Below are 14,953 nucleotides of genomic sequence, written 5' to 3'. Positions count from 1 at the left end.
TCTGGCAGAGTGTGTTTGGGAAATGGCTGCAGGTATTGTTACAGATCAGACCTGAAGGACTGTTTGCCTTGCATGGGGTGGGAAGCATCAGGGCCAGCCTGGAGCTGGGAGCTTCCTGTGTTCTTCCTGTAGCAATGGAGCTGTGCTGCACTGCCTGTGTGTGCTCACAGTGTCCAAGTTTTGGGGCAAGTTCAGTGTGTTGCAGGATTTGTTTAGGCACACTGCAAAGCACCCAGACCCAGGAAGTTGCTGTGCAAGTTGCTGGGAACAGTGACTGTCTCTGTTTTGGTGCAGGTTACAGCATGTGAGAGCCAGGCTGAGGTCCTGCCACAGCACTGTGCTGGGCCTGGGCATTTCCCTCTGTTAGTTCCTTTGTGTAACTTGAATGTTTGATATGCTGGAGATTGCACAAACTGAGAGAACATGCAGAAAAGGGAAGAAACTTGAAGCAAAGGGAGGCAGTCAATGCAGGCAGTGCCAAGCCAGGGGCAAGGCCTGCTCCAACTCAGCTGGGTGGCTTTCTCACTGGAGTGACATTCCAGTGCAAGAGGAAGAGGGAGTTTCATTTGCTTTTACAACAGTAACAGCCAAAAGAAGGCTCCTAGGGTAAAGGCTAAAGCTGGACATTCTGGCTGAACCTGAAGCCTCTTGCCCTGATAAGCTCCCTTCTTCTTCTCTGCCTAGGATAGTCAAGCCAAAAGTGGCCTCCATGGAGGAAATGGCGAGTTTCCACACAGATGCTTATCTGCAGCACCTGCAGAAGGTCAGTGAGGAGGGGGATGATGACCACCCGGAGTCTGTGGAGTATGGACTGGGTAAGGATATGCATCTTCAGCCAGAGATTAGTTGAGTGCCAGGGCTAGGATGCTTTTTACTGGAGCTGCAGTTAGAGGGGTGAGCTCAGGGGGATGCTAGGCTTGGTTTTGGAAGGAAGCACTCTTTGACAGGGTGTTGCTGAACCTCAGCAGTCATCTGACAGGCTGGCACCTTCCCTTGTGCAGAGGGTGCAGCTAGCCTCATTTTGCTGCTCTGCAGCTTGGCCTGTCTCTTGCTGAGTAGGGCTGGTGCCCTTTGCTGCTGTTCTGAGGCTCTGGAACAGGATAAAAGACCTCACTGCCTTCGGGATGGAGCTGTGACTGGCTGCTGCAAGTCTGCTATGGGGAGGGCATGTGTGAACAGTGGCCTGGAGCTGTATAGTGACCAGAGCAGCTGCTGTCTCTCTGGTGACTTGCATCTGGAGCAGAGAGCTCTTGCCCTCCTGGACCTGAGACAGCTTGAGCAATGCAGCAGGCAAAGCAGGTGATATGGCTATGGGCACTGTCTCGGTCTCAGGAATGGGAGGAGTGATCCAGAACTGAGGCAGAGGGGCAGATTCTGTGCTGATGAGTGTCCCTTAGACTTTCCATTCCTGAAGCTGCTCTGCTTCTGACTTTGCTTCCTGAAGGATGACAAGCAGCCCTGGTATCATGCTTTGTGGGCAACAGCTGCAGGGAGGCTGCTGTAGGAGTAAGTGAAGATCATATTATAGATATAGATCTACGGCTTCCTTAGGCTTGACTTGTTTGTTGGGAAGAGGTATGTCAATGACCATGCCAGGGCTTTTCTGGTCAAGTAGCCAGAGACCTGAAAGTAGTTTTTTGTGAGATTGATGTGAGGGACCAGTTGGTTCAGCAAGCCAGGCACACAACTCAGAAGTTGGTTCAGGACACTTTTTTTAATGAACTGAGTGCAAGAAAACATTTGTGCTGTTGCTTTTTGTGGTGTGGGTGGGATGTTTTTGCCAGATGTCCACCAAGATGCATTCTCTCTCCCCCTCAACAGGGGAGAGAAAATACAATGGGAAAGATTGTGTTGAGATGCAAAAGAGACTCTACATAGGGAAATTAATTAGTTTTATTGCCAATTAATAATGGAGTAGGATAGTGAGAATTCAAAATTAAACTGAAATCACCATCCCACTCATCCACCTAGCTTCCCAGACTCAGCTTCACTCACCTCTTCTACTTTTCCCTCAAGCAGTGTAAGGGGACAGGGAATGGGGGTTGTGGTCAGTTCATATGTCTCTGCTGCTCCTTCCTCCTCATTTTTGCCCTGTGTGTGTGTGGGGTCCCTCCTACAGGACGCTGTCTTCCATGAACTTTTCCAGTGTGCGTCTTTCCTATGGGTAGCTGTTTTTCAAGGATTTGTTCAGTATGGATCCTCTGTGGGATAAGTTCTTCAGGAACAGGCTGCTCCAGGCTGGGTCAGTCTTGAAGCCTCAAACAAAAGGAGTGTGCTTCCCCTGGAGGAAAAGACCTGTTGTGTCTGACAGGTGGACTCTTACCTGGACTCTTACCTGCAGGTTACGACTGTCCAGCCACTGAAGGGATCTTTGAGTATGCAGCAGCTGTGGGAGGAGCCACCATCACTGCAGCCCAGTGCCTGCTGGACGGCAAGTGCAAGGTAGCAATTAACTGGCCTGGAGGGTGGCATCATGCAAAGAAGTAAGAAAACAATCTCTTCCCTTGTGTTTTCTCATCTGATGTCTGAACTCTGCTTCCTAGCTCCCAGATTTCCTGTGAATCCTCAGGGTGCAATGATCCAGTTGAAAGAGAAAGCACGGTGTGAGGGAAGGCAGGAGATAGAGAGGAAAGAAACAGAGGCAGAGACCTGAGAGGAGGCAGGTCACTGCCTAGTGCTGGTGCTGTCACTGTCATGTGCTGCAGAGCAGGTCTGGGGCAGGTGTACTCACACCTGCCTGCATCCTGTGATTCCTCAATACATCATTATCACAGGAAGCTCAAGTGACGATGTATTTTGTGAGGTCCATGGAGAAGCACAGTGGAGAGACAAACAGTTGATGTCACTGCCAGTTTTGAACAGAGTGGAAGTGCGATGACACATCTGAATTGTTTTGTATGGCTTTTGGGTTTCTTAATGAGAGGTTTGAAGAAGTGCATGACTGACCTTGCGTTTCCCCATGTTCCATGGGGGGCTGTTTCCTGTGAGCTCTAACATCAGTAATGATCTTCCAGAACAACAGGAGAGGAAATAAAAATTCTGTTCCTAAATCCTGTGGTTCTGTAGTGGTAAAACAATTTGTTTCTATCACATTTTCCATGGAAGTATGTTTTATTTAACTTATCCTCCCCATCTGCCAAAACACGGGGCCTCTTTGCAGTGTGGACAAGACACCACCCTTTCTTGTTCACAGCCAACCGGTGTTTGCAGTGCTGTTCTGTGTCCCTGGGGAGCCTCAGGAGTTCTCATGGGCCCTGTGTCTAACCCTGGCAGCTTGTACACGCATGTGCAGATATCTTGCTCTGGTGACTTTTCTCACCTGGCTGAGGAACTCTGGAGATCTAACAGTAGTGTGGAAGTGCCAGTCTTACCACCATCTCACCCCGTTTTCTGGTGGGCACTTGGCTGAAAATGGCTTCAGCTGCAGCTTGCTGTGAAAGGAGACTTGCACTTGGCAGAGCCGAGCTCTCACTCTTTGCAGAACCAATGGCTTTTGGGAAATCTCCCGTTATCTTCTGTCTGAATTGCATGGCTTAAAAAGTGCCTGTAATGAAAAAAGTCTTAAGCAGTGTTGCTGCTGCTGAGCTATTAGCACTGTTCTGGGAAGCAAAGAGTCTGTTTAAAACAAAAAAGGTGTTTAATACTCACTGATCCCAAAGGAGTCTTCCCAGTTATCCCAGTAAGTTGGTGTGTGATGCTTCAGGGTAGATGCCAGCCTGATGTGAAGGTCCAGCCAGACTGACACCGACCTGCAGGTGCTTGGTTCTAGGACCCGTGTCCTAGCAAAATACATTCCTTTTGTCAGAAAACACCTGCTCTCTGGTGGTTTAGTTGCTTTCCGGGGTCCTAAAGGTAGGAGTGACCTAGGGCTTTGGAAGCTCTTGGTTCAGAGGATGCCTTTGGGGTTGAGGGTAAGATGCTGAGTAAGGACCTTTTCCCAAGCCAGCCTCACCCTGCCTTCGGACAGTGACACTCAGAGCTTTACTGGGTGGGTTTAGGGCAGCACAGAGGATCCCAAGTGCTGAGCTGCAGCTCCGACACTGCTCTGCTTTTGACTGAACTGTTGTCCTGTTTCACCTTGCATTTCAGAGGTGTGTATTATAACATGGAGAGAGTGCCCCAAGCCATGGAATAGTTCACTTTGCTTCCCTGTGGGCTGTGAGGGAAGGGAAAAGTACATAATAGTTGAGTCAGATATTCAGGTAATATACTTGTTAACACCTCCATTTTCAGCATTACTGTAAATGAACAGAGTTACTGGGAAACACCTGTGCTCCATGGCACTTGCAGAGACTGAATGCAAGTGCGGTTCTGCCACCCCTGACTTGCTTTTCACCGTTCCCAGCTGTTGCTGAGCAGGAAATGTCAGGGAAAATGAGCTGAGTGCTGTAAGTGGAAGTCAAGGGGAATTTCCCAGAGGCGCATCTTGTATCCTGATACACTTTGTGGAGAAGGGATTTGGGTGCTCCTGTTGCAAAGTATAATGCTTTGCTTTAAAATAGCTGTCCAGGGCAGATTTAAGAATGCATGTGATCTGGTGCTAAGTGGTGATGGGGACTTGACTTTGGAGTGAGGCAGGAGTAGGGGTCAGGAAAGTTTCTTGTTCCTTTGATGCCAGCAAGTAAACTGTCCCTGATGAATGTCAGTGATAAAACTTCCCTTGGTATACCTGTCCTCTCTTTAGGTGCTTGGACTCTCTCCTGGCTGAGCCCAGGAGCTGTATCGTGAGGGTCTGCATGTGGGGTATGCCATTTGCATTTTCCTGGGAAGAGAAAGGATGGAGTTGCTTTGGGAAAAGGCTTAACCCTTATAGCCTGAGACTTTAGAACAGTAGGGGAATCCTGTGACTGCGTTGGACCTGCCTTTCACTGTCAGGACCTTCCCAGGAGCTATGACCCAGACAGCAAGGTTGAAATGACTGCCTGTCTATGCCTGTCCAGAACTCACAGGAAAATGGCCAAGGGGTCTGTCCTCTTGCCTCAGAGAGAGAGTGGGTTTGAGTCTAGTTGGTTCTGAACTTCTTTAAAATGTCTCAGGTGCAGAAAGTAGCATTTTATGTGTTCAACAGTGCAATGGTCAGAGGTATCCCCCACAGACCAGGGTCTCTCTGCAGCAGAGCGCAGAGTTGAGAAGCAGTTGGCACAAGCAGTCCTGTTTTCTGTGCTTCCCAGTCATGCTTTGAGTTGCTCCTGACCCAGCTCTTGGTCACTGCTGGGCCTTGGCTGAGTTTTCATACTCCTCTGTGTCCCTGTGAGGTGGACACTTGCAAAGTCAAAGTGAGACTGCTGGGATCCGTGGTGATTGCATTGGCAATATTCAGTGTCACAGATACTGTTCTCACAGGGATGAAGCTTCTGGCTTCTGTTACCTGAATGACGCTGTCTTGGGGATCCTGCGGCTGCGCCAGAAGTTTGACCGTGTCCTTTACATTGATTTGGATTTGCATCATGGGGATGGTAAGACCTAGCAAAGGCTGCAAACAGCACAGCTGCACAGACTCAGGGAGGGATGGGAGAAGTCAAGGCCTGTCTGCACAGCAGGGCTTTACTTGCTGCAACAGCTGTGACTTTGGCTCCTTTTGGTGCAGTTGAGTTCCCTCAATCCGTTTCTGCCTTGTCCTGCTTTACCGACTTGCCCTAAGCTGCTCTTCAGACCTCTCTTGAGGGTCTGGGCAGAAGTCTTAGACCTAAAGCAACAGATAGTATTTCCCAGTCTCCCATCCTGGCAGAGCAGTTGCTGACAGGTTTTAATTGTTTAAGGGTCCATTGCAAGGGAGAAGCAGCCAGTAGTAAACTGTGCTTTTAAAAGAAGGCTTGATGCTATAAATCTAGAGCCAGAGCTGGCCTTGTCAAAACTGCACCTTCCTTCAGGGGCATTATTTCTACACCATTTAACATTTCCTGCTCATCTAAATTTAATGATGTGTTTCATTTTGTTCTGTTTTCTCCCTGCATTTGGTTTCTGTTAAGTTTCCTATTACTTCTTTTTTTCCTCTCCACGCCCACTATTTTAATGTGTCTTTAAGGAAAAGGCATGTTGAACCACAGCAGCATGGAGAAAAAGCAAGAGAGCCCAGTAGCACTGGTTCTAATCAGAGCCAAGCTCTGGCCAAGGCAGCCCTGCTTGGATCCCTGTCCCAGCTTCGCAGGCCTAGCAGCACAGGCAAGTGCTGCTACCATGGGTAGTGACGTGAGATACTGAGATCCATTCAGTACTAATTAGCATGAGACCTGCCAGGTTCATAGCAGTTATGTTCTTTGCTGCAGTTGGACTCTAGTCTCTGTGGGTTGAGGATGTATTTATTGAACCACATCCGCATTTCTGCTTTGCTCATGATGCTCCTTCTCTGCTTGCTGCCCTGTGTGTATCCAGCAACTCTGTGTGTGCAGACTTGGTCATTTATATAAATAATGCATGAAAGTTTTTTTCCCTTTCCAAACAGGAGTTGAGGATGCCTTTAGTTTCACCTCGAAAGTCATGACTGTTTCTCTGCACAAATTTTCACCAGGATTTTTCCCAGGCAAGTTGAACTTGTGAGGTTTGTGCTCATTTGGTTCACACGTCATTGGTGAAGCCTCCGTAAAGGCAAATCTTATTCCTGCTGTCCAGCCGACATGTCTTGCTGTCTCTTCTCTCGACCCAGGAGAAGGAAAAGAGGGGGAGCTACATGTTTGGCATTTCCCCCTTTCTGGTTTAGCTGAGCTCTAGGCAGAGCCCCTTTGATGCTGCGTGGCAGAATTGGGTGAAGGAGAGAACTGGGTCCCTCCACCCTGCCTTTCGTAGTGGTGGCAAGTGGACTTCTCCATAAGCATGCCACATGTCCTGGTTCTAGACTTGCCTTTGAGACACCCCACATGTCTCTTGCTGCTGCTCTGCTTTCCCTCCTAATTGGGGTGTTTCTCTTGTGCAGGTACTGGTGATGTGACAGATGTTGGCCTGGGAAAAGGTCGCTATTACAGCGTGAATGTGCCCATTCAAGATGGAATTCGGGATGAAAAATATTACCAGATCTGTGAATCGTAAGCTGTCTTGCTCCGATACAGCTGATTTGGATGGGGTCTTTGAGAATAAGATACTACCTAGCTTAGTATTTTAAATTACAGTCCTTTCTTAAGGCTTGTCCCTTCCCCTGTTGCAGCCTTTGATTACAAGGAACATGGACTGTAAGTTCTCATAGGTCTTGTCTGAATCCTTAAGCAAACTGAATATACAGTGATGCTGTGGGTGGCTGGAGGGGTCTCTGCCACAGGTCAGCCTATCTCCTTAGATACACCCTCCACAGTTTATCTAAGGAGAGACTGAGAAGGGGCAAGTATTTTTTAGCCGTGGACTTAGGGCTAGATTCTTTTTCTTCAAGTAAGTGCTCTGAGTTCTGACTGTGGAACATATGCATGAGGCTTAACTAAAAGTGTTTTCCTAGCACTTTCTGTCTGTGCTGGAAGAATGAAAGGTTGAAGGCTAAGTATCTGATAGTGACAGAGCTGCCTCCTGGCAGTCCCCTCTGTCCCTTGGCTGACGGTGGACCTCACAAGCTGCTGTCCATGTCATAACTGAGCTGTGGAGCTTGTTCTTTTCCAGGGGAGAGGATTCTCAGTGCAGGGCTGCAGGACGTGGTAGCATGTCCACCTCTAACATTTGAGGGCTGAAACCTCTCTAAACTTGTAGGGCAGTCATGTGGTCCTTCTGCCTTATTGATGCTTGCCATTGCTGGGGCAGAGCAGCCCTCTTTGTGCCGGAGAACATGCTTCCAAAAGGCAGTTCTAGGGGCTCAGATAGGTCCAGAACCCACTCAGGAGGAGCCTGGTGCCTGCATTCACAGCTGAAGGACATCATAAACTACCATAGGTTTCAAGCTGTGTATAGCTTAAAGCTTCTGCAGAGAGATTTAGAGATCTCTTTGAGTTCTATCCAGGCTGGGAGGCAGTCACAGGCATGACTGTGGATGTCTCATCCAGCTGCTGTTTGAGGGTGATTGCCTGTACTTCCCAAAACCACAATGGGCTTGAAGCATGAAGCTCTGTTCAGTGCAGGTTTTTGCAGGCTGACTACACCCCACACAGAGCTTTTCCTCATAGTTTTGCCTCAAGAGCCAATACAACAGAGGAGAGTAAGATCCTAGCCAGAGCCTTCCTCTTTTTCTCCTGTCCTCTCCTGCCCTGTCCTGGTGAGAGGTGCCTTAGAGTTCAGGATTGTTGTTTTGCCAGACCCGGATTTCTACCATGACTTTCACAGGGCAGAAAAGCCCCTGGATTGTCCTGCAGCCAAAAGGCAGACAGTGTAAATGTGGAGTTTGATGCTACCACTATACTGGTGAGGACTAGATCCCCCTCTGCCATGTTATCAGTGGTGCTTTTGTGTTCATCAGCCTTTCAATAAGTGCTCTGAGAGCTAAATTTGCTGTGGAGGTAGAAGGCTAACTGGGAACAGAGGTAGTGTAACTGGTACAAGTTGGATGGAAGCAGAGAATGCAGAAACCCTGAGAGGCACTGGTGGATCTGGGGGACCAGGGCCATGCCACCAGCATTCCTCTGAGCCTCTGGCATTAACTGGACTGCTCCTCTCCCCAGAGTTCTGGAGGAGGTGTATGCTGCCTTCAACCCCGATGCAGTTGTGCTGCAGCTGGGGGCAGACACCATTGCTGGAGACCCCATGTGCTCTTTCAACATGACACCTGAGGGAGTGGGCAAGTGCCTCAAGTATGTCCTGCAGTGGCAGCTGGCAACTCTTGTCCTGGGAGGAGGTGAGTGCATCATGCTGTTCTGAGAGAAACATGTTTGTCCACCTGTGACCCTGCCTCCAGTGCCTGCCTGCCCTTGGGCTCAGCACTGGCAAGGGTTTAGCAAGGTGACTGCTGGGCAGTGTCAGGAACACACGCTGTGGCACACTACTGTTTTCTCACACTTGAAATCCTTGATAATGACAAGTGCAAGTCTCAGTCCTGACTCAGATCTTGAGTTAAAAGCTGCATGGCTCCTCTGGAGGAGAGGCCAACAAACTGACCCTGACTTCTCAGTGACACCTCTGATTCCCATCTCTGCTGATCAGCCCTTCGGTGCTTCTCTTTAAAAGTGAGCACTATGTTCCTAAACCTATCTTGGGCACCTGGTGATGAATGGTTTCATAGAGGTTCAAGCAGGGGCTTGGGACAAAGCCTGACAGCCTGCAGGGTACAGAAGGGCCCTGATACCCAGTGAAAGCTAAGCTGGACTTATCTCTGCTGTGCTGCCTAACTAGCTGCTTGTCCAGTGGGGAGAGCACAGGACAGGCTTTATCTTAACAGAGCATTTCAGAACAACAAAAACCACTGTGTGCCAGGGAAAGCCCCTGAGCTCCCATGGTTGGAGCTGCATCAGCGCTAGGTGTTGTCTTTTTTGAGATGGGGGAAATCTGGTACAGCATATTAAGGCTAAAATTGTATGTGCCTGATGCCCTTTGTTTTGGAAAGGTTATGAATGTTCAGTCCCGCTGTAGCTTGTCTGTGAGTGTGCTAGAGATGTCACCTTTCAGACAAAACCCAAAACTTCTTTTAAATGAGGATCAATTATGTGTCACTTGTGAAAATACCAGAGGAGTGTCCCACCACTGCAGCATATGGAAGCATTTGAAGTGGAAACTGGTGGTGAAGTAAAAAAAGCAAGGAAAAAGCCCCACAACAACCAACGCAAACAGAAGGGACTATTGAAAGATATGGTCTCCCTTGTCAAAGCACTTTTCTCCCTTTACTATTATAGTCATCTTTTCTGGAAAAAAAAACTTACCTGAGGTTTTTGCAGGATTTCTTTCAGCTAGTTTTTCTCCATGGGGGCTCATGTTCATTACTATGTAGGTAACCATTTCCTACTCACTGTACAATCTCATTTTCATGTAAAGAAGTTGCAAGTTGTAGTGGTGAGTTTAACATTTGTCCTCTGAAATGTGACGGTGCTGAAGCGCTCACCAGTGTGTGGCTGGACATATGTATTTTGCTTTATAGGTCAAAGGCTGGTATTAAAAAGCAGGAAGCCCCCATTTCTGCTGGGGCCTGCTTCTTGTGAATGGCTCTCCTTTTTGCCAGTAGAGAGTCCAGTGCATGGGGCTGGGAGCTCATCCTGGGTCTGAGGTGGTGGCTGAAGGACCAGCCTCTGCCACACTGGATGTAACCGGGGTTCAGTTTGAGCGGTCAGCTCTTGCATACACTGTCATTCAGACCTGGCCTTGTGTAGCCAGCAGGTGAAAAAGGCAGATTTTGAGCACGGCTTGAGGGGATGAAATAAGCTGAATTCATGTAACCCACGCACAGTAGTTTCATTATTTGTTCCTTCCACTTAAACCTCTTTTTTCCCTTTCCCCACTCTTCCTCCTCAAAATTCCAAATCTCGCTGGAAACAGGAGGTTACAACCTTGCCAACACAGCCCGGTGCTGGACATACTTGACTGGGGTCATCCTTGGGAGAACACTGTCCTCTGAGATCCCTGATCATGAGGTAACACTTTGAAAAACTCTCCCTTCTTGCAGAAGAGCCAGTTGTTCTGCCTAATGGACACACCATCCTTGCCGCTCAGGCCTGTTTTGTGAAGATACTTAATGTAACAATACTGTCCTGACCTAGCAGTATGATGGGTGCTTATGCCCAAAAACAGAGGCTGTCTGCAGCTTTCTGCAAGGGGTCTCGTGCCAATAAACTCCAATCTCAGATAGTTACAGAGAGGATGGGCAGAAGGATTCCCTGGTTTGCTCAAAGAGCTCTTTAGGATGTGCCTTTTGCCTTTCTCAGGGCTTTAATTTTTTTTTTTCAGCTGCAGTTTGAGTGGCCACAGTTCCTGTTGCTCTGCTTTCCTCCTCTTCCCCCTGAGGGTTCTGTCTGGTGACCAGCAGTGTCCGGTAAAGAGTGGCCAGGGCCCAGCATGCTCCAATAAGTTGCTCCTCTCTGGAGCTGACACAGCTCTTACCTTGCAAATTCTCTGTCTCTCTATCAGGGTCCTGTAGTTGTACAGGAGTGAACTTCCAGAGCAATGGAGCAGAGGATTTACCCCAGAAATTGGCCCATTTTCTCCCACATTCTATGCCACATATGACTATCCACCCTTGGGGCAGATCTATGAATGACCTTCCTAGAAATCTCTGTCCTGACTGTAAGCATGGTATGGACTCCGCTGATTCTAAGCATGTTACAAACTGTACTGAGGACACACACATAAGAGACATAACAACAAGAACATGCTTTCTGTAAATCCAAAGAGAATTCAAAATTCTCAAAAGGTGTAGTAATAGGCCTGAAGGAGGAAGAGAGGGTGACAAGCTGCGGAAAATCATCCTCTCCTATTTCCCTTTCAGGCTGAGTACTATTATTAATGGACTACCAAAGGTAATAAGCTCGAGGTAAGGATAGGAGAGGAACACTGAATACACATCCCAAATGACCTTCATTGCCCTTGTTATCATTTCAAAAATTGATACCACACAGTACAGCTACAAAGCAATCCTGATCCCTCTCCCTGCTCTGAAAACTGTCATCACAAAGAACATATATGCTCACACATATGTACCACACCTACATGAACAGACCAAACAACACTGTGACCAGTAGCTCTGTAGCTAATATGAACAAATGCTTAGAATTAAATTTGTTTCCAACCCACTCTGGGCAGAACTGTAGTTATCTCAACCCTTTGTGCCCCAGACTGGGCACCAGCTAAAGTTGTCTTAGGAATGGTGCTCTCCAATTTAGTGCTTCTGCTAAGAGCATGCACTGTTCCCCTCACCCCCTCTAATTGGAGGCACAAAGGGTAGAGATCACAGCTGAAATAAGAACAATTTACTGAACAGTAACGGCAGCAATACTAATGACAGAGGGAACAAGAAAAGAAACAGTTCACACAGAAACACCCCTGCCCCCCTGACAATTGACAATATTGCACAGCTCCCTCTGCCACATAATTTCAGCTGGAAGAAATCCCTTCTGTCTGGAAGTGTCCCTTTCCCCTGCCCTCAGCAATGACATGAGGTGGTGTAGAATAACCTCTGTGTCCTGGCCATGCTTCCTCCCAGCTACTGCAAAAACTGACCCTGTCTTGGTCAGATTCATGACACATGACACAACATGACACAACTGTCAGTAACCTGTGACTCTGCGTTAGCGCATCAACCCCATGTGCTGCAGGTGTCCTACATGCTGTCTGAGCACTTAGCCAGGAGAGAGACAGTATCCTTGCAGCACACTGATTTCTCCTTTCCCAGGTGTTTAACAGTCATGTCAATGCAGTGTTCAGCAAGGTGGGATGTGAGCAGTAGGATATGTGATTACAGCACTTGAAATTTAATAATAAAAAAATCCCATTTGCAGGTAACTGTGTAAAATGAGTACCAACAGCTTTCCCAAATAAAGTATTGGGATAGACATTTGACTGCTTTTGACTGCCACACTGGGCTCTGCTTCTCATCCCTTGAATTGGGAAGTGGTTGAAAATGCCAGGTGGACACAGATGCTGCTGAATTACCACCTTGATGTAGTGAAGCTACATGTGGCCCTTAGGTGGAGAAATGTTTTTTTGTCTTTTTACAAACAGGTAGCCATGGGGAGCCCTCCCTCTAGCCTCAACTTTCAGAGACCTCTCTGCTGACTGTCCTCTCCTCTTTTCTGCAGTTCTTCACAGAGTATGGTCCTGATTATGTGCTGGAGATCACACCAAGCTGCAGACCAGACCGCAATGAGACACAGAGAATTAAAGAAATTCTGGACTCTATCAAAGGTGAGTGTTGTCCAAACCAACACTCCTGCTTCAGGCTCACAGTTTTTTTTAGAGGGGGCTTCAGAAGAGCTCATTGGAATCTTTCTCACTGACTGAAAAGATGAACCACATTCACTTGGCTGCTCATTAGTGCACAGTGTCATTTGCTTCCCACATCCCTTGGGATTTTCAGGGTTGATGGGAACAGAGTTATGGGTCCCTGTAGCAAAAGTTGTCATTGCCTTTGCTGTGGCTGGGCAGGGGAGCATGGGGCCTTGTCGTTGTTGGACTCATAGAATAGCCCAGGTTCTAAGGGACTTAAAATATCATCTGGTCCAAACTTTCATAGGAAAGGGAGCATAGACAAGATTATCTACCAACCTGTCCAGTCACATCCTGAAAACTTCTGACAGTGGAGCCTCTACCACATCCCTGGGGAGTTTTCCTCCAGTGATTGATTGTTCTCACTGTAAAAAAAAATGCTTAAGGTGAAACCTGTCCTGATGCAAGTCACACCTGTTGTCCCTTGTCCTCTCCATGTGGCTCCTTGTGAAGAGAGAGCACTGTGTTGCAGTGTGCTGGTGTTAGAAGTAGGGTAGGAAGTGCAATGGCCATGGATGCCTCTGGGTGCCCATTCCTAAGAACAGGTCAATCCTAGGGAGAGAACATCCTCTCCTTGGCAACCTGTCCAAGAGGGTAGGAGGAACAGCATTACTCCAAAGCTGGAAGGGAGGGCTGTGCACTCCTGTGTGTGAGTCCAGCCTGATAGAAGGATGAGGCAACAGGGAGTGAGCAAATGCCTTTTGGATGCTGGTCCACAAATCCCAAAACAGCATTCAGCATTGTGAAAGCAGAAGCAGGATCCCCTGTGGTAATTTCCAAAGCCTGGCTCGAATAAGGGCAGCAGCCTCTGCAAAGGTCAGCAGGAACTGAGATCTGTGCAGAGGCTGGAATTCCCATATCATGGCCTAGTCTATTAGGCATGGGAGTAGCACCCCTTGCCAGGTCACTCCACCATGCTAAAATATCAGTGGAAATACCCTTTTCTGCTTCCTTTTATCCACAGGGAATCTGAAGCACGTTGTTTAGCAGAAAATGAAGGCTCAGGCAAGAAGATTTCCTGTGGAGAAGACAGCATATTTGTGTGAGCAACTGGTGAAATTTGTGGATACAGGGAAACTTTCGAAGAAAGTACTGTTGGTTGGTTAATATTTTTTCCTCTTTAAAGAAAGGCTGCTGCATGCCACGAGCACCATGGCTCTCCCCCGGCAGGAGTGTGGGCTCTCCAGCCATAGCCTTCCAGTGCTGGCAGAGCCTCCGCTGCTCCTTTCTCTTTCCTTTTTTTAACACCACAGTTTGTTCTCACAACTGCTTTTAAATGTATTTTGAGAGAGGGGCTGCTCAGAGCTGTGAGCCCTCCTCAGCTGGAGCCCAGTGCTGTGCTACGTACCTGGCAGGGCCACAGCCTCAGAGCTGCCCACTCATGATGTACAGCTTGAGGGCTACCCTGGGGCACCACAGGTTGTGTCTCTTACCCACAGAAAGGCACAGCCATTGTGTTTTTAACTGAGAATTGAAAAAAATAAAATACTTGACATACTCCTCCAGCCCCTTCCTTTCTTCTTCAACCCACTCTGCCTTGCCACTGCTATTTTCCACAGCACCTCCCGCTCCCCACTGCAGAGCCATTTGTGAGCTCCTGAAATTCTGCACAGAGGGGCCAGAACCTGGAGAGCCTCTCAAGAATGTCGAGGTAGATGCAGGGCATTGTAACAGCTCCTGTCCTGGGAGATCTTGGATGAACTTCCAGATGCTCTGGTGCCCCATGAGAGCTGCCACGAGATGTCTCACCAAGGGTACAGGTGTACAGGTATCTGGGGTAGATCTTTCCCAGTGCCAGGGGCCATGGAGCTTGACCTCTGCTGCCCTTGTCCCCTCATTCTCCTGGCCCATGGACTTTTTATTGTGCTGGGTTTTTTAAAGATCTCCAGTCACTGTGGGAAAGCATATTTCCTGTGGCTTTAATTAGATTAAGCTGGAAGAAACAGCAAGACAAAGGGGCTCCGAGCCTGGCCGTGGCTCTGTGTTTTGCTCTGTTGTTTTTCACTGCAGATTGAAATAACAGGAAATCTGTGGAGATAGGCGAGCAGGATGTGGCTTCTGTGACTCCTGAGCCGTTGCCTACTTCTGTGTATCCCTGACACCAGGTGTGGTGTGGTGTGGTGTGGTGTGGTGTGGTGTGGTG

General features: G+C 48.2%; 1 protein-coding gene across 3 annotated transcripts in view; it reads left to right on the top strand.

Moving 5' to 3' along the window:
* The window catches only part of HDAC8 (histone deacetylase 8), a 19,540-nt gene extending 4,587 nt beyond the window's left edge, over positions 1 to 14,953 (top strand). The window contains exons 3-12 of one of the 3 annotated variants that reach the window (XM_062502683.1): positions 685 to 815; positions 2,342 to 2,483; positions 5,344 to 5,456; positions 6,443 to 6,520; positions 6,911 to 7,019; positions 8,568 to 8,740; positions 10,369 to 10,463; positions 12,624 to 12,729; positions 13,775 to 13,852; positions 14,370 to 14,953. In XM_062502683.1, the coding sequence (XP_062358667.1) occupies positions 685 to 815; positions 2,342 to 2,483; positions 5,344 to 5,456; positions 6,443 to 6,520; positions 6,911 to 7,019; positions 8,568 to 8,740; positions 10,369 to 10,463; positions 12,624 to 12,729; positions 13,775 to 13,797 (970 nt within the window). In that variant the 3' untranslated portion in view covers positions 13,798 to 13,852; positions 14,370 to 14,953. The remainder of the gene's footprint in view (positions 1 to 684; positions 816 to 2,341; positions 2,484 to 5,343; positions 5,457 to 6,442; positions 6,521 to 6,910; positions 7,020 to 8,567; positions 8,741 to 10,368; positions 10,464 to 12,623; positions 12,730 to 13,774; positions 13,853 to 14,369) is intronic. The other 2 variants (XM_062502686.1, XM_062502685.1) reach the window with 2 other exon arrangements.

Source organism: Cinclus cinclus, chromosome 15 (assembly GCF_963662255.1).
Source record: "Cinclus cinclus chromosome 15, bCinCin1.1, whole genome shotgun sequence".
Classification (NCBI taxonomy): Eukaryota; Metazoa; Chordata; class Aves; order Passeriformes; family Cinclidae; genus Cinclus; species Cinclus cinclus.
This window is presented reverse-complemented; position numbering and strand designations above follow the sequence as displayed.